This window comes from Eublepharis macularius, chromosome 7 (genome assembly GCF_028583425.1).
Source record: "Eublepharis macularius isolate TG4126 chromosome 7, MPM_Emac_v1.0, whole genome shotgun sequence".
NCBI classification, from domain to species: domain Eukaryota; kingdom Metazoa; phylum Chordata; class Lepidosauria; order Squamata; family Eublepharidae; genus Eublepharis; species Eublepharis macularius.
The window spans coordinates 35362999-35388968 of record NC_072796.1 but is presented as its reverse complement, the minus strand read 5'-3'; the positions used below and the strand labels follow the sequence as shown (position 1 = coordinate 35388968).

General features: G+C 40.6%; 1 protein-coding gene across 3 annotated transcripts in view; it reads right to left on the bottom strand.

The window, feature by feature from the left end:
• Positions 1 to 4455: 4455 nt before the first annotated feature.
• The window catches only part of MYLK4 (myosin light chain kinase family member 4), a 115080-nt gene continuing 93565 nt past the window's right edge, over positions 4456 to 25970 (bottom strand). For 2 of the 3 annotated variants that reach the window (XM_054985185.1, XM_054985182.1), the window contains 11 exons: positions 24989 to 25266; positions 22876 to 22981; positions 19332 to 19425; positions 18483 to 18592; positions 17833 to 17974; positions 14020 to 14090; positions 10939 to 11067; positions 10625 to 10777; positions 9074 to 9152; positions 8433 to 8499; positions 4456 to 5255 (listed from right to left, as the gene is read on the bottom strand). In XM_054985185.1, the coding sequence (XP_054841160.1) occupies positions 8452 to 8499; positions 9074 to 9152; positions 10625 to 10777; positions 10939 to 11067; positions 14020 to 14090; positions 17833 to 17974; positions 18483 to 18592; positions 19332 to 19425; positions 22876 to 22981; positions 24989 to 25266 (1210 nt within the window). In that variant the 3' untranslated portion in view covers positions 4456 to 5255; positions 8433 to 8451. The remainder of the gene's footprint in view (positions 5256 to 8432; positions 8500 to 9073; positions 9153 to 10624; positions 10778 to 10938; positions 11068 to 14019; positions 14091 to 17832; positions 17975 to 18482; positions 18593 to 19331; positions 19426 to 22875; positions 22982 to 24988; positions 25267 to 25970) is intronic. The other variant, XM_054985183.1, reaches the window with a different exon arrangement.

Sequence of the window (25970 nt, the reverse complement as noted above, 5' to 3'; positions counted from 1 at the left end):
TTTATATGCTTAAGAATACCAGAGGGAATTTTAATCTACAAAAAAAGTATCCAAAATGCATATATTACACAAGCATCTTTATATCTTTATGGTCCTAAGTCTATACAAGCTATTCTTTGCCTGTAAGAAAACAGCATTGTGGAACACAGAAAAAAAATATTGCCGCAGTATGTAGAATGTAGTTACTTTTTTTTTTAACTTTAACGCAGAATTGCATATTTACAAACAGTTACCTCTGTGCATATTTCTAGCAGTACTTATAAATAATTAGGTTAACTATAAGCCTTCATGGAAGGTGAAATTATCAGCCTAATTCCATGATTCTCAAAGTGAGCATTGGGCCATGGAGATGTGAATAGTTACTAAGTGAGTTGCTATCAAGAGTGTCCTAGCAAAATGAGTCTTTCCGGGTTTTCAGGACAAATTAAATAGCTTTTTGCTCACACCTATCATTTGCATTGCTGGCCAAGTAAAAGTGGCAATGCAATAATGCTTTACTTTTCATGAGATCTGAATTTCCACCGACTTTTGCAACTGGTGCACTCTTAGTATCTGCTGTAGATCTGTGTTGTCCTCAGAGCCAAACTACAAGTGATGCCTGACACAGGTTGGACACTTGACAGCTTCCCTCAAGTTTTGATGGGAAATGTAGGCATCCTGGTCTTGCAGCTGTAATGGAGAGCCAAGCTGTAAAACCAGGATGCCTACATTTCCCATCAAAACTTGAGGGAAGCTGACAAGTATCCAACCTGTGTAAGGCATCACTTGTAGCTTGGCTCTGAGTTTATTTACAGCCCTCCAAAAGATGCATGAGGCTTCGGTCTTAACTTCAAGAGGCTTAAACACCAGAGGGGAAACCCCCCACTAATATACACTTCATTTAAATTAGACATAATTTCGGCTACATTTTACTGTTGATAAAAATGAAGGACAACAAGGTAGCAACCTTCATTTCTGAGGACAGAATTTGCAACTCTGTTATGAACTTCTCACAACAGGGTGATTTCCGGATTTTAAGAGAAGATTTAATGTATTCATATCCTATACTGAAAAGATCATTAGAGCCTGAAGTGTACAAACATCTTGATTATTACTGCTCTTGGACAGTTGCTATTAAGTGACAAATGATGCATTTCCCCCCCCCCCAGCCTGTTTTCCTGACCATCCTTGTCTTTTGTAATACAGAATCAATTGACTGGGAGTAGAGGAGAATGGGCGGATTCAAAATGCAATTTAGGATTTCCACTGCTTTTGTAGAAACATATGTACCTATGAAATTAATTTTACATCAGTTAAATTAAACATTAAACAGTACTTTCCTAATAATTTAACTAACAGATAAATCTATAGAAAGCTCATAAGTTACTCTCTTTAGTATATCAGTTTTCATACAGCAAAGGCATGTTCATTGGCATTTGGCTGTGATTTAGCGCATTCAATACCCACAAGCCACACAATTTGCAATTGAATTTGCAATTCAAAGTTAATTCCTGGCAATCCACCAAACATACAGAGGTAAACTTGAACCCATTGTGTACAGAGTCTACAAAGGAGGAAGTTGTGCAAAATCTGGCACAACACAGCATGGGTACTGCTTCCTACAATTTAACGTGAAAGCACTAAGCACACAGTACAAAGAGTTTCCTGTGTGCACTGCGCTGTGCTTAGCAGGGAAGTGCTGGGGCTAATAAAATAAGAGGTGCTGGATCTCACGCCTACCTGGAAATGGTACCTTTTGGCTCAGAAGCCCTTCCCTTTAATTCCTGCAGTGTGTAGGATGCCTGTGGTTAGGGGTGAGAAAAAGGCACTTTGCATGCATCTTTTAAATCACTTCCCATTTCTAAGTATGAGCATTTGCACTGAAAACACTCTGGCACTGGGCCCTGAGGAGCTGTGCCTCCCATGTAACCTGTCTGGGCAAACCATAATATCTCATAAAATCCAACTCAGCATTCTCATTGGATCACTGAAATGATACAGATCAAAGGGAACAGATTCAGCAAAAAGAAACAGAAAAATGATTACATGGTGATTAAAAATGTACACATCTCTAGTCATCACTGTTTATGCAGATTGGAGACCCTGCAAGAAGGCTAATAATCGTTTCAGAATTATACCCTGCTGGATTCTGAATCTCAACACCTTTCTCTTTAGTTGTATTTCCAAAAATTCTGTTCAGCGCAGTTCCCTAGTTACAAAAACAATAGCTACAGTCACTTCAACCCATCTGTGAATATACAGCTGAGTGCAATAACCACAGCTTGTAAAGCGCCCTTCACACCCAACCTGTTCTCAGTCATGGTAATTCAGTTTCCAAAACCTCTCAAAGCAAAACACCATAAAAATACAAATAAGCAAAAACACTCAAAAACTTACACACTCACTCAGTCCTAAAAACACCATGTGATTAGCTTAGTAATAACATTAAAAAATGTGCGTTTCAAAACCAAAGTACTGATCTTTTTTAAAAAAACATATAGTTACATCATTTATAAAATAGAAAAACTGAACTAGAATTAAGATGATGCTATCAAAGTGCAATATAGAATATTTTATAAAACTCTGCAAGCACTGTCAAATATGACTGAAATAAAAGTCAGAGATCAGAGGGGTAACTTGAAAAGGTTTTCTTATTCAAACGAATGTTTTGAAACTATGATTGTGAGTGACCAATTCCCACTTCTTTCAGAAGAACAAACTGTTCTATACACAGTGACAAACATGCAGCTGTTTACACTCCTTTTTTGGGATTGAATATTCTTGGGATTCCCACAAACGTCTGCAGGATTCTAAAGGCTACTTTTATTTTCTTTTGTAGGCATGGGTTTCCCACTGCTTCTAACCAGCAGGATGGTTTGGGGGGGGGGGTAGGTGGGGGTGGAACAGCCATTTTTCTGATAAAAAGTGCTCCTTTTGCAATAGACTGTTGAGTAGCAACCTGATCCTCCAAGTGAGCACAACCTTCTTCATTCCATTAATAGAGCATTTTGCACCTGGGGTCTGCAGTGTACACATCAGAAGAACTGTGTGTCTGCAGTGCTAGTTTCTACAAGTACAGAGAACGTGAGTAGGCTTCTTTGTTCAATCTGAACTTGTGACAATGAGATTAGGGTTAAGAATTAAACTGCATAATGCTAAAAACAGCAATTGTCTGCTTTTAACAAAACCACATTGCTTATTGATTACACAGACAAGGACAGGCATTGATTTTCAGAATTCTGCAGTAGGTACACCCTCATATGACTGAGCCACATAATGGCTGCTTCCACACACGTTGGATAATCCACTTTCAATACTCTTTAGTGAACATTTGAAACTGATTTTCCATGTGCGGAACAAAAAATCCACTTCTAAAGGATTGTGAAAGTGCATTGAAAGTGCATTATTCAATGTGTGTGGAAATGGCCAATGTCCAACATGTCCTGTACCTCTGCTATGTTGAATAAAGGCAGCCACTCCATCAGCTGGTAGTGCAGGTTAGATGATGTACCATGACAGAATAATAAATGGTAAATGAAATTCAAATCTTAATCAGCTAGCCCAAAGGTGATAACATTTTCTATGTACAGTGCTCAAGGCCCAAAGGGCGAAACTGCAGTCTTTTACATCTTATTATCATATCTGCACTCTCTCTGCCTTTCTCCTGAATGTCCAAGGATTCCTAGAAAAATCACTAGGGTAATGCTGCAGATGGTTAGAACTGCCTATATCTAGATGTTATTCTATGATTTGTACATAATAATCTCCTGCGTCCAACTTACTGAAAACCAGGGCTTTTTTTCTGGGAAAAGAGGTGGCAGAACTCAGTGGGTTGCCCTCGGAGAAAATGGTCAGATGGCTGGTGGCCCCGCCCCCTGATCTCCAGACAGAGGGAAGTTTAGATTGCCCTCCGTGCGAGCGGCGCGGAAGGCAATCTAAACTCCTCTCTGGCTGGAGATCAGGGGGCGGGGCTGCCAGCCATGTGACCATTTTCAAGAGGTTCCGGAACTCCGTTCCACCGTGTTCCAGCTGAAAAAAAGCCCTGCTGAAAACTCTTTGTTGTCATACCATTCTCTGATCACCTGTTTTTAAGCCTGTTAGAACTTACCGAATAAGAACTTACAGGTAACATAAGAACCTACCCAGGGCCCAAACACCCAACATCTCAAGAGCTTCAAAAGTTATGGTGCTGATAGTTACCATGAAGCTTCTGGACTAAATTACTAATGCCCTTTCACAATTCACCTCATGAGATGCACAAAGATGTCATCGTGTTTTCCTCTATTCTGAGGTCACTCTTGTTAGTATGCAAGTCTTTAATGCATAATTCTGCAGCACTAACTGTGGTTGATTCAATAAAGAGTGGTTTAAATGAACCTTTGTAAATTGTGACATGTGAATGCAGCCTAGCTATGGCACTGCTTCAGTTCTCTAAAATAAGGATTGTATTATAACTCTCAGATTCTTAAACAGAACTAGTTTTTCACTGTATCTACTTTATTCTCTCTCTCTCTCTACACACACACACACACACTAGGGTGCCTTAAATTAAATGTATATGTATAGGGATACTTAAAGAATCATATGAAAAGATGCAGACATGCAAAGATAGCAAAATGTAAAAAAAATGCTTCTCTGCAACAAAATACCTCCTTGCAAATTGCTACTTACCCAAAGCTAACCAGCTGAATTAAAGCAGTAAATGAATGTGCTATGTTAATGTATATTCAAATCATATTTCCGGGTGCCCTAAAATTCCTTTCCCAATTCATGTTAAATTCACTCCAGTTCTTATTGCATAAGAAGAGGTCAGTCAAGCTTTGCATTGACTCTCACACAATTCTTCAATTTGCTACCAGCATGTTCTTCAAAGCAGCCATCTTCATATCAAGAACGACCTCTGCTTGTGGGGTGAAGAGATTTCATCAGGGGAAAGAAATCCCCCCAGTCTTTTGACACCTGAGTCAGGAAAGCCAAATCCATTATGCCGAAGGTGAGCAAACCCCAGAATTTCAAACACAAATTTCCATAGCCTCCCGACAGTACCACCTTCTTGGAAACTCCAGCAGCTGTTGAAAACTGAAAAAGAGCCAGGTAGGAAAGCAGCTTGAACTGCTGGAACTCAGTCCTGCAGCTAAAGAGGTGTTGGTCCATTTAGCAAAAGCCTCACATCACTGTGCAGGTGATGGTGGTGGTGTGTGGGTGGTCAAAGCACCAGTGCTGCTGATTTTTATTTCCAAACACCATAGCAGCGATCACCACACACAGTGCCTTTTCTGTAAAAGAAACCAAACAACAATCTGGTTAAGCTGGCAGTATATATTTTATAGGAAAGCTTTCTGGTTGAATTTCCTATGGAAGCCACAATGACTTTAGTGGTCAGAAATCTCAGGGACAGTACAACTAGTTCAATGGACTCAAGGAGGCTTTGGCTTTGTTTTCTCTCAGAGCAGCAGATGTTGCAGCTGTAATAGCCCACACTAGCCCGAGTTTGGAAGATAAGCAGGGTTGGTGGTACTTGGATGGGAGACTGGGGCTACGATGCATAGGAAAGCAATGGCCAAACACCTCTGTTCATGTCTTTCCTTGAAAAACCCATTAGGTGGAACTTCATAAGGTTGCTATGACTTGACAGGTACACTTTATCTTTAGCAGATGTCACAATAACATGACAAACAGCCTTAGAAAGTGAGGAGACTTTGGAAAGCAGATGGTGACATAGCATAAAGAGGGCTTGAGTGGGAAAACCAATCACCCTCAAAATCCCACCAAGTGTTCAGCAAAGTAGTACCTTTAATCTGGGCGCTAATATGTACATTCGGTGGATTGTTTTTCTGCATCAAGGTTCCCCGTTCCTTGTCTAATCCTCATTTTCACTCCCCAATTAGTTTAAAATATAACATATGGTTCCATTTTAAATGAGACATGCAATCTCCTTTGTTTAAAGAGAAACCAGTCTTCCGGAACAAATTCACACAATATGGTTGCCTTCATTTTATCAGTTATACTATGAAGATGAGTGTGGGTTGGCTGAGTGCAACTTTTTCAGACTCTTTCAATGTCTACATTAAATAACAACATCCACTGACCCCCATGCTCCAGGGCGATCAGAATAAATGAGGCATGCTGGTTCCAGGAGTTCAGCATTGAACTAAATGTGGTTGCAGAAGGGTGATCAGTTCAAAGCATTCTACTGTTCTACTGGATTCTGGTCCGTAATAAAAATGTTCACAAATTTTATTATTGCAGTGTCGGGGTTGTAGCAGAGGATCTGCTTTGCATGCAGATGATACCAGGTTCAGTCCTTGACATCTCCAGCTAAAAGGATCAGGTAGCAAGTCATGTGAAAGACCGCTGCCTGAGCCCCAGGAGACCCAATGACAGTCAGAGTTGATTGCACAGACCTTGACAGGCCCATAAGGCAGCTTCCTGTATTCAGTGTAAACAACAGCGCGGATTATGAGTGAATTATTTCATCAATTTATTCCATGATTTATATAAACAGAAACGTTTAAAATCAGTTGCAGGTCCAAGATTGAATTCATTTACAATGGGGGCAGGGAAATCCATGAAAGAGTACGACACACTGCTAAGAACGAACTAATGGCACATGAAAATAAACATAGTCCTCTTATACCAAATAAATTTTATACCAAATAAACTTTTTCTGGATGAGAGGGTTATATAGAATTTTAGGATGTGCAATGTCAGATATATAATGTAAGAACGTAATACCCATCATTAGCAAACAGCATAATGGTGTAAGTATGGTTGCTTATACCTCAGAGGAAATATATACGGCAAAGGAAGTAACATTGCTGTACCCTTCTCTAGATGATACAGTAGGTCTCTTCCCACGAGTTTGACTCAGTATATTGAAGTGCTTGGGAATTATGTGGTTTTGGTGGGTTAGAAACAGAGACATGTAATGCAACTTACAGGAATCCATTATAAACCAGGAACCTTCAAAGCTCTGTAGAACACTCTTTATAAAACAATGCCTGAACTACAAACCACCTAATTATACTTGTAACCCCATCAGGCAGACTGCGTATTACCACAAAGATGGGAATACCAATCAAAACTAGAACTCAAGATGAAAAGTGGCGTAGCCTATATGCTTGGTATTTAATGTTCAAAATGCTTTGTAAAAAGTGATCATATCATACTAGAGGAATTTTCAGCCTTTGCGAATCTAGGAGAAGACTTCTTTAGATATACTTTAGAGGTTTTTCAATTGATTTCTACAATGTTTTTTTAAAGAAAAATCTTCAATTTCTGCAGTAATTGGAAAACAGGCTCTGCAAATGGACACAGTGGTTTATGATATGACTCCACCACATAAGACTGAATTCCGGCTCACTGATCACTCTAAAACCAAAAGCAAAAGACTATCCATTGAATCTCTCAAGGGCTTTATGCCCTATAGTAAGAAAGAAAGAATTACACTTTTGCTAATGCAAAAGTTAAAGATCTACTATGACAAAAGAGTCCAATGGTTCAAAGCCATAGTTTTTCTTTTAAGTGCAGAAAGGATCTGATCCAATGGATGCTAATGAGTTTAATCACAGTCACATATATGGATAAAAGGCCATCCTTTTACTGTAAATAAAAGGCATTTTTACCCTTACAAAGTAAAACTTTGTCATCAGTCACCAAGGACATCAGAATGAACTAATTTGCTTGTTCTTCATATGTCCATTGAATGCATGTACATAGGCTATTTTGTCACTTATTATTGCAAATGAGAATCAGGACTTTGTGTGTGTCACAATTGTGTGGTAGTACCAGAAAGCTGTAAGATGGAGTTATGGGTCCTAAGATTTTCATCTTTCATTAAAGCACAAAAAGAAAATATAAGTTTTATATTTTACAAAGGAATGCCTGTTTGTGTAATCACAGATGCCATAGGCTCTGCAAGAAAAGGTTTCTGGCAGTCAAAGCCTGCCCATGACTAGTGAAAAAGAATAAATTATGCAAAATAGTAAAAATACAGACTCACATAATCTAAAATGACAAAAAACATGAAAGTCTGCCTAAAAACGTAGCCAGCCATATTTGGTGAAGATTGTTCCTTTCTATTTTAAATGTGCATAATGAATAAGCCAAACAAGCCTAGATTTTGATCCTTTGATACAACTTTTTATTAAATGCTTCTTATTAAATACGGCAACACTAAATGCCTTTGTTGGTATTAATTTGAGGGTGTACGATTCTGGTGAACACATTATGGCCATCACGGGGAAGCTACTTAAAATAATTTCACACGGTGGCTTTCCAAGGCAAGAACTTTTCCACACAGATGTGGTGATTTCTCTTGATAATTTGTGATGGCAGGAAACAAAAACTCATCTGTTCAGTGAGCTTGCTACATGGCACCATGGCACATGGTGGTCACAATGTATATATTGGCATTGATATCCTCTATAGGTATGGTAGAACTTGATACCAACCTTTGATTTCTCAGAGAGCTTATGGAGCCACAGGTTCTTGAGACCTAGAGGAACCTTTAGCTTTCTTCTGCAAGGGAGATAAAAAATATAAGAATTAGCTAGGACTCCAATGTTTCTGACATTTAATAAAATAGCAAATAGCTGTTGCTTTGCCACTCTGAATAGAGGGATTATGAGTGAGATAGTGAAAAGATAGAGGCAGGGGTCACAATGCAGTGGAGTTAATAATGAACGGATTATTAGAAAAGAGACTGAAAATAAAATGGCCAATATCATAATGCCCTCATATGCAGCCTCATTAGGAATACTGTGTGTAGTTCTAGTCATCATATCTTGAAAAGGATATTGCAGAGCCGCCACCGCATGGGAACGCAGAGCAGCGGAGGAGGCTGAAAACAGCCTTCCCACCCCTCAAATGGTTGCCGTGGCAAAGGCAGGCAATGGCAAACCACCTCTGTTAGTTTCTTGCCATGAAAACCCCACCAGTGGTTGTCATAAGTCAGCTATGACTTGACAGTACTTTCTACCACTACCATTAGTCCAGGCAACAGCATCAAGCAACAGGGCACACAAGAAAAAAAGAGTAAAGGATCTTTAGAAAGAAGACTGGGAGCAATGCAAAGAATAACAAATCTACAAACCTGAGAAAGAAGTCTGCAGTGGAGCTTTTGGTCTGACAGCCAAGGATGTTTTAAGGTTGCGGTTGCACTTATTCTCCAGCTGGTGGAGAAAAACAGCATGTGATGTATATGCAATGATTTTAGCATTCAACACATTTCACATCTCACAAACTGACCACAGATCAGTGATAACAGAAAGCCCGAGCCACCAATTTACCTCCCCCCCCCCAGTTTACGGCCCACCAGGGTGGAGGGCTGTGAGGCCGTGAACTTTAATCTGGGGCCTGGTGGCTCCCAGCAGCCTCCTTGGGGCTGCATAGGCAGTCTATGTTTCAAAGCACTTGGCCAGCCAAACAGTGTTTGCAGTCAGCGGGCGTGAGGAAAGTAGTCATCCCTCAGATTTGTCAGCAGGTTCTACATTTGGGAGCCCCCCAGCCCCCCTCAACACTTAGCTCTTAACCAGCTTCCCACCCATTCCTCCCTCTTGTATTGCTGGTGATGGGGGGCTCTGTACAACCGTTAAATTGGACGGAGTTATGTTCCTCAGCTGGTGGCTTGGAGTTTCTGTCACTTGCACTGTATTTGGGGGTTTGCTAATTGTTTTCTTCCTTTGTCACAACTTTCAGTAGGGGTGGTTTTGGCATTGGGCATGGATCCTTTTGGAGGGAAACATGGCTTACAAGCCCGATTTCCCCATTACTGAGAATTGCCTTAAGAGATTTTGGGGGTGAGGCACAGCAGGGACATCGCTGCTGATGGGCATGCTCACTCCCAGCTAACAGGGGATCCACACAGAGGTGTTTGCCCATGTGGAGTCCCACTTACTGTCATCCCACAGTGCCCCCCTCAGCAGGAGGCCTGAGGGGGCAAGGGGGTCATCAGCTGATGCTTGGATCCATGCCCTATGTAGTGCCAAGGCTCCATAAACTGTAAATCAGTAACGTTTTGGCCATTCTTAATTCCAACAAGTTGTCTTGTGTCTTCTGTCAGCTTGCCTTCTCCTCTCGTCCCCTTGAGGCTCAGCCCGCAAGCAATAACTTTCCTTAACCCACTCAATAAAGGGTTTTGTCTTATTAGAATCTAATAGAAATGTCCTCTAAAGTTATCGCTAATATGCCCAGTCAGGATCACAATGGTATGCAGGGGGGTTGCTTTGAACTATGGAATTTCTTTCCTTGCCAAAACCTTAATTTGGGCATCTTATGGAAATATCCATAAAGCGTTGTTTCCAACGTGGCTTCTGGTGGGCAGGGATAGGGAAGGATACTGTTATCCACCTCAGATGCAAGGATTGGGGGAGAAGGAGGCTATACATGACTTAAATCTTATTTTCAAGTATACTTAAGTAACAATTTAAGCAAGCACTTAAGTAATTGAATTAAATGAAACTCTAAAGTGCTTACATTTCATCATATCATACCCTTACTTGCTTTGCTGGACCTTAAAGGACGTTGTGTGAAACTATGGAGTTTATCTGACTATACACCACCATCTGATTTGTGTGTCTAAAAAGAAAGTTTTTCAGTGTTCCATAAGTGCATTTCAGGCTGGAATTTACTGCAATCCAATTACCCCTTTTCCTTGATGAGAAGCTTAGTGATGAAGTCTTTGGCTTCCTCAGACACATTTTGAAATTCTTCATCTTCAAAGTCAAACCTACAGGCCAGGATGTTGTTTAGAGTCTCGTTATCATCATCACCCAGAAAAGGAGATAATCCGCTGAGCCTATAGGGAAGACAAAACTCCATTTACATTAAATAATTCATAGGCTAAAATGAAATTTACTTATAGGCTTTAAGAGAAAAGTGGATGGCATTGCTTCATTAAACTGATAGCAGTCGTAAAAGAAATACAAGCGTCACAGCAAATGCCTTAGCTTTACTTACAACATGTATGCAATGACACCTATACTCCACATGTCAGTAGGAAAGGAGACAAAGTCATAGTTCACAACTTCAGGAGCAAGAAATTCTGGAGTGCCAAAGTTGACCTTAAGCTTTTCCCTTGGCTTATATCTAATAAACAACAACAACAACAAAATAAATCAGTGTTTATTATCCAGAGGCCATCATGTTCTCAATACCAATTCAAAATGACAAATGATTGAACATCAGAGAGGCACACATCATATAAAAACAAACATTAAACAAGCTACATATTTCAGTGAATTACCTACATTTAAAATTTGATTTATTAATCAATAAATAAATCTTAAAAGAACTGATCAATCCTAAAAGCATAATTGTTCAATCAATAGTATATACTTTAAAATATATCCAAACAATCAGTAAGATAGTACTTTACTATAATTTACATAATATAAAGTGTGTAGAATTCAAATTATATTATCAAATTATATCAATACTTATCTAGGGTTTGCCGTATTTAGCCAGGATTTCCTCCTATTAATGAGCATCCAATAAATCAGTCTTTCCCAACTCAGTCCAACAGCAGGTTGTGAAGCCTGTGAAAGTGGGAACCAGGCTTTCGCAGTTTTATTGATTTGTGCATACTTTCTTTAAAGTGGGCCACCATACCAAGTAAATTTGGACTTGTAGGTCATCATACCAAAAAAAAAAGGTCCAGAACCACTGAAAAAACAGTGGCAGAAAAGATGTCTACAGTTCCTTCTTAATTTTCAGCGCAGAAATTTTTCAAATAAATACAGTAGTCCGGGCAGAAATGGACATTGTGAAGACCTCAGAGCACAGAGGAGGGGGGAATTCTTCTACAGGATATGGAGTGGAAAGGGAAATGGTATGAAGGGGCTGCCATTTGCGGTGCTCATCAGCCCTGTGTTTATTGCAAATTGCAGGAGGAACAAGAGACAGCTTCAGACTGAGTTTTCTAACTCAGACTGATGAGGAGAGAAATTTGAGAACAATGCCAGTGAATAAGACATATTCAAAAGTGGCTATATTCAGACATAATGACATCAGAAAATGAGGACAGGAGAACCAACTATGCTCTGAGCTTCTGGGAGGAAAGGCAAGATAAAAATGCCCCAGACAGACAGATGCCTGTCTGTCGTTGGCAACAAATTCAGCACAATATTTTTCTTTCATTGAAAGCTTTCTGGTTTCAGAAACCTTCAATCAAATGTGATTTGCCGTGACATCCAAATATGGGTTCCTGAACAAACAAGCTTAATGCTGGCTTAGAAGCCGAGTTTGTGGGCAAGAAACAAACTTCATTTTTCTCAGGTGCCCTGCATTCACATCATATCAAATCTGAGTTTTGTTAAAGGCTTCCAAAACCAAACAGCTTTCTTCAGCACTCCTTGAGTCCATGGCTGCAAATAAGAAGGGTACTGGGATATAACTGGATCCCTAAAAATGAGAAACTAAGACATAAAATTGGGGGGGGGGGAGATTGTTGGGATTTTACAAGTGTCATTCTCTTCTGTCATGAAAGGGTTAATCTGTTTGTGTTTAGCTAAGCATAATTAGTTAAGTTGAGGCCAGTTAGATGTCAAGTAACTGTTCCCGCCAGGGGAAAGGGGAGTTGCACGCCTAATGAACAAATCTAGGATTGATTATTGGCTGATTGGGTTTATTGGGGGCAATTAACATTCTTTCCTTTGTCCAGGACGCCATTGCTCTCTAGCCAGTTGCACCGTTATCTCCAGCATGTAAGGGTGTAGAAGCTAAGTTAGCTCTTCTTTATTTTATCACCAATGTAACCTTTATTATCTTATCCTTTGTGTAGTAAACATTATTTTAGAAGCTGAACACGCATGTCTCTGTGATTCTTTATCTGCTGTGCAATGCTCTACTCTGCTAAACATTATCATTATCATAATCATAACCCAACAGAGATCAAATTAAATTTTATGGATTAGTGATGATTCTGGGGAGAATAGCAGAACTAATCTAGACAGAGGTCTGTCGTGACATGTGAGAATCTGCTGATCCCCCTCCCCCAGCCTTCCTTTTTCTATTATTTCCACTTTTTAACTTATCAAAGCTGCAGTGTGATTTTTCTACTATAACCTTCAAGTCACAGCCAACATATGGTGACACCATAGGGTTTTTAAGGCAAAAGAAGAACAGAGGTGGTTTGTGATTGCCTGTCTCCATGTGGCAACCCTAGACTTCCTTGATGGTCTCCCATTCAAGTATTAACCAGGGCCAACCCTGCTTAGTTTCTGACAGTCGCTCCATACGTTACTTCTTTTACGAGTTCTGCGTGGAGACAATCCATGCTCTGTGCAGACACACATCACCTGGGTGATTGGCTTCTACGTAAAAAAACAAAAAACAGCATGCAAATGGGGTCAGAAAGCTGCTGCTGGGGACGGGAAAGCTCCTGCCTTTCTCCCAAGCTTTTTTTCCCCGTGCAAAGTGTGTGGAGGGGAGACATTTCCCCATTTCTGCTGCTCCACATGGAGCTATAGTGTGCATGTGTGGCAGCAGGAAGGGGAAAACTCTCCCACCCCGCATTGGTTTTGCATGGGTGTGTGTGTGGGAGCTTGGGAGCCTATTTGCATGCTGGTGTGTCTGCACTGAGCAGGGTTTGTCTCCGAACAGAAGTCATAAAAGAAGTAACATGTAGAGTAACTGTGAAATGTGACGACATCAGGCTAGCCTGGACCATCCAGGTGAGGGTGTCCTATGAAATATGATCCATTAAAACCAAACCATTCAGTGTGCATCCTGCACTGAACTCTTAGAATGGGAAGATGCAGAATGGATCCGATCACTCTTCTGCCCCTTAAAGACAGTGTCTATAGTAAGCTGGCATATAGTCATTTCAACGTCCTGTGAAGTCTGTAGGATCAGACACCTTGGCCATCAGAAATGCTTTTGGATTCAAACATCCTCCAGTTTTTATACCGGAGGGCCAACAATGTCCAAATAGCCTGGTGTTTTTCTTGCTGTTTCACCACTCTTAATATTTCATCAAATAAAAATGAACCTTGGATTTAGGATATTAAGGGTGCTGATAACATGATTAAAACAACATACCTCCTCGCCAGCCCAAAGTCAATAATCTTTATTTTATTAGCCTCTCGATTCACACAGAGGATATTTTCAGGCTGCCAGGAAACAAAAAAGATCACACGTTTATGAGAAATGTGAGTGAGTTGCACTGGAATTGGCATTAAAAGCACTGCAGAGTATAAAAATATGCACCTCAATCCTGGCGTCTTAAAGCATGCTGGAATCTGTGGATATCTCTGACTATAATCATGTGGTATTTGAGGCTGGGAATACTCTGCCAGTACAGCTTTTCCCTGCTATGGCATTTCAGTTTGACATAATGCAGCAACTTAAGATAAAGAACTCATTAGTGAGCTTTCTGAAAGGGAATGCAAGCTTTCTGACTGCACATCAGGAAGTCAGTGTTGTGATTTTGTAGCCCTTAATGAGCAGACATTGGGATTTTTTAAAAAAAGTTTGCTTCATTCTTTGAAATTTATCTTTTTGCTTGAGATTTCTTAGTTCACTGTTCTTCTCCATCTAGTATTAATATATTAATGTCAGGCAACTCTGCCTTACACTTTTGCAGATCTTCACTCAATGGATCTGGGTTGTCAGGAAGGAAAGCATGCAGATCCTGTTCTCATGGACTCTATATGGATGGTTCATGGATTCAAACTTTCAAATCAAATCCTCAGTTGAGAGCTGTTATGAATTTGATAAAAGGGCAGCTGTCTGAGATGTATGTTTTGAGTCTTCAGAATAACCCCTGGCCTCACCAATGCTGATTACACAATCAGAACTGTATCTTTTTATTCTCCTCTTTCTCACAAACATACAGTTCTCAAAATAAGAATGATTAGGGTTGCATGCACCAGAGGATCACAGACACTGAAATAGTTATTTCCAGCTGGGATACCTGAACCAGTCAAAGCATTCGCACTAATAAGAATCCAGATACAGGGACACCAAGTAAGTGAGGTTGTGTGCCTTTTATTGGGCCAATTAGTTGTTTTGCTTATGGGTAAGCTTTTCAAGTTAAGTGGACACTTCAACCAGCAAAACAAATATTAAACGCATGAAAGGATGATAAAAGCTCTGCCGCATAGAATCATGAATCACAGAGTTGGAAGGGGCCACACAGGCCATCTAGTCCATCCCCCTACCCGATGCAGGATCAGCCTAAAGCATCTCTGACAAGTATTCATCCAGCCTCTTCTTGAAAACTGTCAGTGAAGGGGAGCTCACCACCTCCCTAGGCAGCTGATTCCACTTTTGAACTACTCTGACCGTGAAAAAGTTCTTCCTAATATCCAGCCGGTACCTTTGTGCATGTAATTTAAGCCCATTGTTTCGGGTCCTACCCTCTGCTGCCAACTGGAACAGCTCCCTGCCCTCCTCCAAATGACAGCCTTTCAAATACTTAAAGAGAGCAATCATGTCCCCCCTCAATCTCCTCTTCTCCAAACTAAACGTTTCCAAGGCCCTCAGCCTTTCCTTGTAGGGCTCAGTCTCCAAACCCCTGATCATCCTCGTCACTCTCCTCTGCACCCTCTCGATTTTTTCCACATCCTTTTTGAAGTGAGGCCTCCAGAACTGCACACAATACTCCAGGTTTCTATCTATGTTTATATCTTAGAGATGGTGGTTTCTATAGGGGAAAAATGCTTTGTGTGGCTAATAATAAGATTTTTCTCATGGACAGAACTGGGTGGTTCATGCTAGTGTCAATGAAATCAAAGAGAGAAACCCAAGCAACAGTGAAAGTGCATTAATTCTCACTATAGTTACTAGACATTTGGGGGTTCACACTGCATCCTTCTTAATAGAAGGAGATAAAAGCAACTTTGCTCGGTGCAGTGACAAAAGCCCCATGGCTGCTTCTCTTTGGCTTCAGGAGCAGTCCTGGCTCCAGCAGTCAGCATAGCTGGGTAACTTCTAGGACTCAAACACTGGAAAAGAGGCAACCACCCTCCAAGTCCTTTCAGACTGCAGCTGAATGGTAGTGGCTGCTGCTTCTGCTCTTCACATGTTCTAATTACTTGGAGTTTAAGCCACCTGACCATATCTGCCTAAGATCTGCTACTGCCCTGCAGCCAGCACCCTAGAGGCAATTGCCCTGAATTCAGGGACTTTTGTTTCACAGCACCTAGCAGTTTTTCTGCTCAACTGTCCTGAACACAACAGCCCTGATGGTAAATGGGTGGAGAGTTGACCGGGATCCTTGTTGCTGGGCCTAATACTTAGTAGCCCTTGTTCACAATGCTGGGATTGGTGGTGGGTCACCCATAATAGCTATAACCATGGGCTGCTGTTTATGGATACAGCAAGGAGATCAAGGATCAGAAGTTGTCCCTCCCAGCCAAGGGCTCCTACCCACATTAGGAGTTGTGAACTCGGCTTCTGCACTCTGCCAATCCATTCCAAACTTGCTTTTCCACTATGAAAAGCAGCCACAGAGCTTTTGTTACATAAGTTTGTATGTAAAATTATAAAGCTCTTGGCATTCTAAATCCAGGCACATCGGTTTAGCTTAACAGGTTTGTGGGTCAGACTGTTCTTGGACAAAAATGAACCAGATGGTGAAGTAGAGTGCCATATAACTTTTGGGGGGGGGGGGGGTTGCTACAAAAACCTCTTATGAAAACAAATTCCAGACCAGATAGGCAAAATCAGTTGGAATGGTGATTCATAACTAGACATGGGCACGAGCGGGGAAAAAATTCTGAACACCCTGTTAGTTGTTCATTGCCATCCATGAACAACAAACAAATAACAGAACTGAACATGTCCCCTTAACGAACATGTTCGGTGTTTGTGTTCGTGGCCCTTTAAAGATTCCTTTAAACTATCAGCTGGCAGGTGGCGGGGGGATTTCCCCTTGCTGCCTGCCAACTGATAGTTTAAAGGGCCCTTTCCTGACATGTGCAAGGGGCAGGGCCCTTTAAACACCCCCCAACGCCTCCGGGCTGCTGCTGCCGGGTGTGAGAGGGATGGAGAGTTTCTCTCTGTCCCTCTGACAACGGGCAGAGCTGGCACTGAAGGCCGCTTCTGCCTGCTGTCAGAGGGACGAGGAGGTCTGCCTCATCCCTCTGACAGTGGGCAGAGCCGGTGCTGCCGCGGGGCCACTTTTGCCCGCTGTCAGAGGGACGAGAAGAACCTCCTCGTCCCTCTGATCGTGGGCAGAGCCGGCACCACGGGGCTGCTCCTTCCCGGTGCCAGCGGGATGGAGAGATTCTCTCTGTCCCTCTTGCACCAGGAAAGCCGGCACCGCCCCCTTTGCTGTCATTTTCTCTTCACCGTGGCAAAAACTGTACTGCCTGTTGGAAGTTACTTTGAGGGGTTACAAAACTGACCTTCCCAATGTCCAATAACCACCAAATTTGCAGGGGACATAGTCCTCACTGTCCTCTGAAGTTTCAGAGAGATTGCAGCCCGGGAAGGGTATGATCCGTGGGTCCCCCCTTTTGCTGTCTATTTCTCTTCTGAGTGGTAAAAACTGGACTGTCTGCTGAAAGCTGAAGGGTTAAAGCCAGAAGGAAAGCCAGAAGGAGTTCAGATAGAGTTCAGTCCTTGCCGTTGCCAGGGGAATTGATTGAATGCACCTGAGCGTCTAGCTTCCCGAACAGCGGCTGAACGCAACAAACAAGGCTTGCGACAACCACCTGTTCGTTTGGAATGGGGACTCACGAACGGCCCGTTTGAGAACAGATGAATGGGCTGTTTGTAGGTTTTTTCATTTGTATTGCTGTTCGTGCCCATGTCTATTCATAACCTGGTGTAGTTTAGTGATCTACGGCCTGGTGAGTACATTTCAAGAAAGGTGCCAAATTGCCACATTAATTGCATGGACTTTACCTTTAGATCTAAATGGAGAATATACATCTGATGCATGTACTGAATCCCTTCACAAATTTGCTTGATGAACAAGATGGTATCCATTTCTGATAAGTTGTAGCTATCATCAATAATCCGATCGAACAGTTCTCCTCCCTCCACACTGAACAAAAAGAGACAGAGACTTAAATTTATTTATCCTAAACTTGTTTGGTTGGGGGAATGTGCCCTCTATGCAGACAAAAGGAGAGAAAGCCCCTATCCACTATAACAGTATTTGCTGATCTGAATTAATTACATGTGCAAAACCACAAAATTTAGAAAATATATTAATCTTTTATGATCCAGGTTCTTTATATGAATGATGCTCCCTGCTCAAAGGGACAGAGATATGAAAGGAGGAAAGAAGACATACGTATCTAGGTTAAGGATGAACACTAGATCATGATAAAAATACAGCAGGATATAATAACTAAAGGAGATAAACAGAGCACTGAGTAAGGAATTTACACAGACTTCTGGATTATTGTTTCTTTGAAACTTCACGTGGCTTTGATGCCTGCAATTCTGAAACTACTTGTTTTCTCTTGGTTCACATTGAATACATTGGTACAGATATAATTACAGTTTCAAAATATGGAAGAAGAAACATTAGATGGATGAATACTTACTACTCCATGACAAGAACAATATCATTTTTGGATTCAAATGCATCATACAGCTGAATGAGGTTCACATGGTTCAACTGGTTCATGACATTGATTTCATTCTTTACTTCATCCTGTGAAGCAAGAAAGCAAGAAAGGCGATTCGATCTATAGTTGACATCTGACTGCATTGCTGCCTTTCCAGTTTTATTTACCAAATATTGACAAAAACTGGGGTTATATATCTTCCTGTAATAGTGGAGAGAGACTGTATATTTTTTGTGGGGCAAGAGCTTTGAGTTGATATGAAAACAAGCTGAAGGTATGTGGTGAGTGTATTATAACAGTGTGTGGAATGTAGAAATGCAGATGAAAATAGCCAGATAAATTTCTCCCAAATTTTAGATGATGGTCCACTTATTGCCTAACAACACAAAACCAAGTCTTTGATAAAAAGCTTTTTGACAAAGAACAAAGAAAAACAAGAAAAGGAAATTACATAACAATGAAATAGAGAGTAATAAGATTTGTAATTTGTTCTGGATTCAGAGGACTATGAGTGGGATAGAAGCAACTGTTGATGTTGACACAGTTCTGCGCAGAGGCATATATGCAATGGCACACAAAAACCGCAGCAGGAGAACACCTTCTATTTTCAAGAGCCTGTTCGCATGGAATAATCTGTTGGGTAGCCATGTCGGTCTGCAGAAGAACAGCCAGATTCGACTCCAGTAGTATCTTAAAGACCAACAAGAATTCCAGCATATAAGCTTGTGAGATTCAGAGTTCCTTTTGTCAGATAGCTCAAATCTTGATGGAATGATCTCCCTCTGTAACAAAACCTATGTACAAACTTCTGCAGTTAACACTTACCTTTTCCTTTATACCTCTGGCTTTTATAATTTTGGCTGCTAATTTGAGACCTGTTGATTTTTCTTCACATCTATGAACCTGTCCAAACCGTCCACTGGAGAAAGAGAGGAAAATATTGAGTCACCCAGGGTAAGGCTATATGTTGTCTTTCCTGCAGGATAGGTGAATCTTAAATTTGTATATCATTAAAATGCCATTCTCTGAGTTAGATCAACGTACAAAGGGCCCTGATGGATCAACCCAAATATATATTCAGTATCCTCTGTACTATAGCGGCCAGTTCAGTACCTTTGAGAATACATCTCTTGTCCTGAGAGGAAGAAGGCAGAGAGCACGCTATCAAAGCAACTGCCATTTTAAATCTACCAATGGAACAACATCAGAGGCAAAACATCACCTGGCTTCTCCTGGTCATTGTCTAGTTTTGCCCTGGCCTTTAAAAAAGGGGTTATAGCATTCACTCAGCAATGGGGTCTAATATATTGTGAATAGGATTGAAAGGGGAAGAAAGCTGCTTTGAAGACTTTGAAAAGTAGAATATAAACAAATAATAGCATGTCATTAGGGACCAACACATCATTTGCATTCATGGCCTATACACAAATGAGTAAACTGTGTATAACCCCAAGATAGACAGTATGAGGAAATTAGTTATTGAAATTTTTACAGCTTTTCCTCCTTTATGTTTTATTAACTATTCCTGCCTGACTCTCACTTCACCCTGAGAAATTCTTCACTCATTGGACCATCCAATCTATGGTGGGAAATTCCCTCTCCAGAAGCTGAACGGATAGACTTTGTGGCAATCATCCCTCAAAGTCCTGCCTGCCCTCCAGAACTCTGGACCAACCCTTCTGATTTTGGCTTCATGCAAATCCAAGCAATTGTCAGCCAATCAAAGCTCATGGAATTCCACTGGATGGGAGGGGGTGAGCCAGCCTCAGTTAAGAAAAAGGAGGGGAAACTTTTTCCCTCAGACAGGGGATATTGTAGCTCTAGATAACAGTATCAGTTTAGCCAGGATTGTTATTTGTTTTTTAGGTAGGATTTTGTGTAGGCTTAAGAGGAAAAGATTATTTTTAGGTTTATTATTTTTATTTTATTAGATTTATATCCCACCCTCCCTATAACTTTTATAGTTATGAATCACAGTAATTCAGTTCCAGGTGTCGTTAAAAAACATAGGCCACTATAAAAGGTATAAGCTCAAATAAGCTATAAATAAGTAACTTGAAAAAAGCCAGAAGTACAAAATCTATCTGGGCATTTTCTAAGAACCAGACACTGGGAGGTGAAAGGATAGACCTACACCTTTGACGTAACTTGTCTGGAGAAAGGGGAATCAAATCTCCCCTCACTGTTTATGTATGTTTTCTGATGCTCAGGTACAACATATTAATTTTCATTGGACAACTTTGTAATCTCTGGGAGTGGCGAGCCAGCTTCACTTTAAATACTGAACATTTCCACGTAAGATATTTTCCTTGTAAAATACTTTATTTTCTGTTAAATAAACATTTGATGTTTATGTCCACCAGTGTCTTGTCTGTCCAGTCAAATATCTACGAAAAAGCAAGTTCTATCTACCTCATAAATTATTACAGCCATGGTCTAGCAGGGTTCCACAGAACTTACACACTACCATATCTTTAGTATAAGCTTATGTTCCATTTTCCCTGATTGTTGGCAGTTGGGGTTTAAAAGGGGCAGAAGGATAGGTAACTGTGTGAGAATGGATATTCTTCAGACCAGTGGACAGTTGCCTCAGAATCCTCCCTCATGTCATCCCCTTACCCCATAGTCACTATAGCCACTACAGTTTCTTATTCTCGGTCTGCAGAGCTGACAATGGATTGTCTGCTCTTTGACAATTTGGATGTGTCATCATTTTCTGGAAATTCTGAACTTGCCCAGATTCTCAAATGGATGAGCAATATAGAGTTAAACTATTTTATTTTATTTTAACTTTCCTGTGTTTTGAACCACCTTTCCTTATATTGCTTCATTTCCTTCAATAATAACTAAACTGGGCACTCATGTCCTTGTTAGGGGAGATACCTCGCTCACTGGGGGTAAATAAGACTTACCTCTGGGGACTTCCTCCAAAACAGTTGACCCTTCCCTGAAAAAGTGCCCCAAGGAGTGCATATAACAGCCCTGCCCAAACTAAGATGAAAGATTCCACAGGTATGTGAATGTAATTTTAATGGGGGGAAATAGAAGTTGTAATTGGACTGACCCTGAAGAATGATTGGCAGAATATGGGCCTATGAAGGTACTGCTGATTTTGTGAAATTTATGAGAACCTTGATATCTTATACTTGAGGCGAGTAGCTTATAAATATATAAAATAAATAATAAATTATATTTCGCCTTTTGCCAGCACCTTGAATACATCCTACTCCAAATTGAAAATCTTATGTAGTTCAGCATTATTTTTAAATTTCTCAATATATTAAATAGCCTTAGATATTAATTCTGTACCGCTGCCCTGGCTGTGCCTAGGACAGATGTCCCTGTTTTTCCTTCTGTCTAAACTAGGGGTAAGCACAGGAAAAATATTTGGTTGATTCAGTTCAGTAATACTGAACTGGAAAAAAAATTCAGAATTTGGGGAATACCAAATTCATTCTCCCCTTTCCCCCTCCCCTTTCCCTCTTCTGCCTCTGGCTGACCCTCCCCCCTTCTACCCCCTCCCATCTAGGGCTGTATTATTCATAAGGCTGACTAGACTGAAGCCTAGTCGTCCCGCAGGGACTAGGGGCCCGTCAATTTTGTTTGCTGAGGAACATCCCCAAATAAATTACAATCAATTGATTCTCTTACATAACCTCTAGTAATAAGATAATTAACTGCTTCCTTATTGAAGTGAAACAAATTGTCTCTTACATTAAAACAATTATCCATAAACTGTATATTTTTAATAATGAAACATTTATTCACTTCAAAATATTACTGTATTGAACAATTAAACCCCTAAAATGTGCTTTCCTGAAGAGTTCTACTCGCGCAATAAGAATATTTTAAAAAATGTAAATAGAATTATTCATGAGACCCTCAACATGGATATAGGGCTACGTATTGCGGTCTGGTACCTATCGTGCCAGGGTCAGGCTGTCAGAAGTAGTGGGGTGAAGGACTGAAGTGCCAAAGGGGGCCTGAAATACCTGAAAGCCTAGGGGCCCAGCCATGAGTTAATACGGCCCTGCTCCCATCTGGTAAAAAAAGGCGGGAAACAGTGTTTCTTTGCTGTTCCTTAGCAAAGGAAGAGCAAGGAACAGCGCTTCCATGCTTACCTAAGTTTAGCGAATTTTACTGAATAAATTTGGTAAATTTGATATTGCCGAATTTATTTGGTAATGCATATTTAACTTTGGTAATACCAAATTTTACTGAATCAGGTAAAATTCAGTATTTTTGCCAAATTTCAAACCTGGATTGCACATCCCTAGTCTAAGCCATTCCCTGCAAGGTTGCTTGTTTCACTTTCTAGTCATTTAAAACAATGGTTCATTCTGCTATCAATGACTTTAATTATACTTACCCTCCCAAAATATCACGTTTGTGCACATGATAAAAGCTATTGATCCCTATCCTTTTTGCTGAGACGATCCGATGATCAAAAGGGGCTGGAGGAGACTGGCAATCATCTACAAATGACAGAAGAAAGAACTTGTTACAGTCACATGGTGAGTCACTAAACTGCCATAAACCAATTATGAACTATTTCACAGGAAACTACAGCATTACACATTAAACATTCCCTCCAACAGAAAGGCCCGAGTGAATTTCAATAGTTAATTGCAGAAATGTTCAGTTGACCTGTATTTTTTTTCATTTGGGTATATGCCAAAGATTCTATCCCTCTCCCATAATCCACTTTTAATTTTAAAGGTGTTATTAAAAACAGGCAAGCTCCTGGGAGGACTTCAGAAGCTTCTTCAAAACAACATACATCCATGAGATAACTTAGAAAAATTTCTTCAGAAAGCACCATTCACTGAGCTTGCTCAAAGAAGATCCTATTCATTGGGTTTATCCAGGGCTCATTTTGAGGGGGAAAATGCAGGAACACAATTCCAGCAGTTCCCCAAAGAGGTCACATGTCAGGTGGCCCTGCCCACTTGACTCTTGGCTATTTTGGGCCCGTTTCAGCCTGGATTGGGGCCGAAACGGCCCGGATTGGGCCTCTGACAGGTGGTGGATCACTCACCCACTCAGCAGTGGTTCAATCCTGACCATTTTGGGCCCCTTTTCAGCCATTTTCAGCCCCATTTTGCCATTTTGGGGCCAATTTCAGCCCTGAATGGCCAGGATTGGGTCCAAAACATCCAGTATAGGTGATGTCAGGGGGTGTGGCATAAGAAAATCAGTTATGCTAATGACACATCTGGTGATGGCAAGGGGTGTGGCATATGCTAATGAGTTATGCTAATGAGTTCCTCCAGCTCTTTTTCTACGAAATGACCCCTGGGTTTATCAGGAAACTTGGATCCAGCTCATGGGACCATATTGGAGCAAGTTTTGCAGCAAACATACTCAATGAGAACTTTAAAAAAAATATCCTGTGCACAGAAATAAAACCATTAGAAAATTTTCTGTTGCAAATTCCCAGAGCTTTTTTCCATGAATGTATTCTTATTTCATCACCTGTAAAAACAAATAACTAGATACATATTGCACAAACACAAAGAAAAATTGCCCTGTGGTGAGATTTTCCCAGTAAAAATAACTGCTTAAACTCAATTGTAAGTATAAAAGTTTTTCAGGATTGTGAAACATTTTTCCTTTTATATATTAAAGCAAAGGCAATCTATTTGTGTGTGTGTAAAGTGTCATCAGTTTTCAGCTGACTTATGGTGACTCCATAGGGTTTTCAAGGCAAGAGACAAACAGAGGTGGTTTGTCATTGCTTCCGCTTAATGACTCTAGGCTTCCTTGGTGGTCCCGCATCCAAATACTAACCAGAGGTGACACTATTTAACTTCTAAGATCTGACAAGATTGGGCCAGCCTGGGTCAGAATCTTTGTAGAAGGCATAAAATCACTAACTGTAAGTAGCCTGGGAATTTCTGTCCAGAAAATAAGATCACAGGGAGAGGCCCTCCTGGCTGTTCCATGAGCTAAAGAAGCTCCCCTGGTGGGCATGAGTGAGTCTTTTTGGTGGCAGTCCCGCCATTATGGAACAGCATCCCCATGGAGGTGTGCCTGACCCCCTCACTGTTGATCTGCAGCAGGCAACGGAAGATGTTTTTACTTAGGCCTGCTTTTAGTTAACATTTTGCATTTATGTTTGTTGGCAGTCCTAAACTATGTTTTTTAAACTTTCTTTTTATTCATTTTATTATTGTTATTTTACTTAAATTGTAAAAAGCTTTGATTTCCTGCAAGCTAGAAATGTAGCGAATACATTTTTAAATAAACAAACAAATAAGAAAATATCTGCAAAAGGACTTCAACCCTGTCTCTATAGAAAACTTTCAACAGGTGCATTCTCAAACAGCATTTTCCAGAAGAAATGAATTAATGAAGTCCCCCCCCCAAAAGCTTTGTGTATCTCTATTAACTTGAATCTAATTATGGATGCAGTTACACTTAAGATTCATTTTGTTTGGATTGGATTGGATGTTAATTTTTTATAACGCTATTTTTTTTACCAATTGTAACATTAATGTCTCCTATAGAAGGCTCTTGGTTATTTTCGCTCTCATCAGTAGCTGAATCAGATTTTTCCGTTTTTTCTAATGCAAGCTCTGCGTCATTCAGCTCAGCCCAGCCTTCTGAACTGTGTCCACCACCGGCACTGGCAGTGTCTACCCTGCTTTTTTTATTGTCATCTTTTGTAAGCCCTTCATCATTCACTCGGCGCTTACTGCTGCCATTCTGCTCCTCCTTCACAGATGAAGATGATGACGACTTTTCACTGCCTATATGCCTAGAGGAAAAAAATATAGATTATGCAAACATCTTTATGATGGAGATGGGGGAGTAGCAGAGGAGACAAATATGCAAAAAAAAAATCAAGAGCCCCACCCTAGTACTGAATTAACAATAGTGACAAGAATAGCTTTAAAAAAACCTGTCCACTTTCTGACAGCCTAGTTCGGCACGTGTGGCATGGAGAAAGTTAACTCTAAGCATTAGTCCTTTCATCAGTGAAATGAGGTAATTATTAACTTCATGGGCTCTGCTGTGAGAATGCATAATCCATGAAAAGCACTTCATAACCTCAAACTTCCAGAAATTAATATTAAAATTTAGTAAAGTGGTAGTAGTAATCATCCAAGCTGGGATGTTGCTAGCTGGTCCCATCCTAACCGGTAACTGAAACCCATATGCATTGGCTGGGGCAGAATCATTTTCAGAATAGATCCAGGACCTTTTACATTATGGGTTCCAAGCTCATTCTGAAAATGGGTGAAAGCCTCTAGCACAGCAACAGTTCACTTTCTTCTTCTTCACTACATTGCAAGCCCTTTTGACTTGTTGAAACTCTGCTTACACATGTGTAGAGTGTACTGTAGAATCCATTCTACCTTCCACAATCCTCTCTGCAATTTGCCTGGAGTGGACTGGAAATATTCTGATTCCAACCAAAACATTCTATAATGGTAGTAAAGCATTCTGCCCATTCCATAA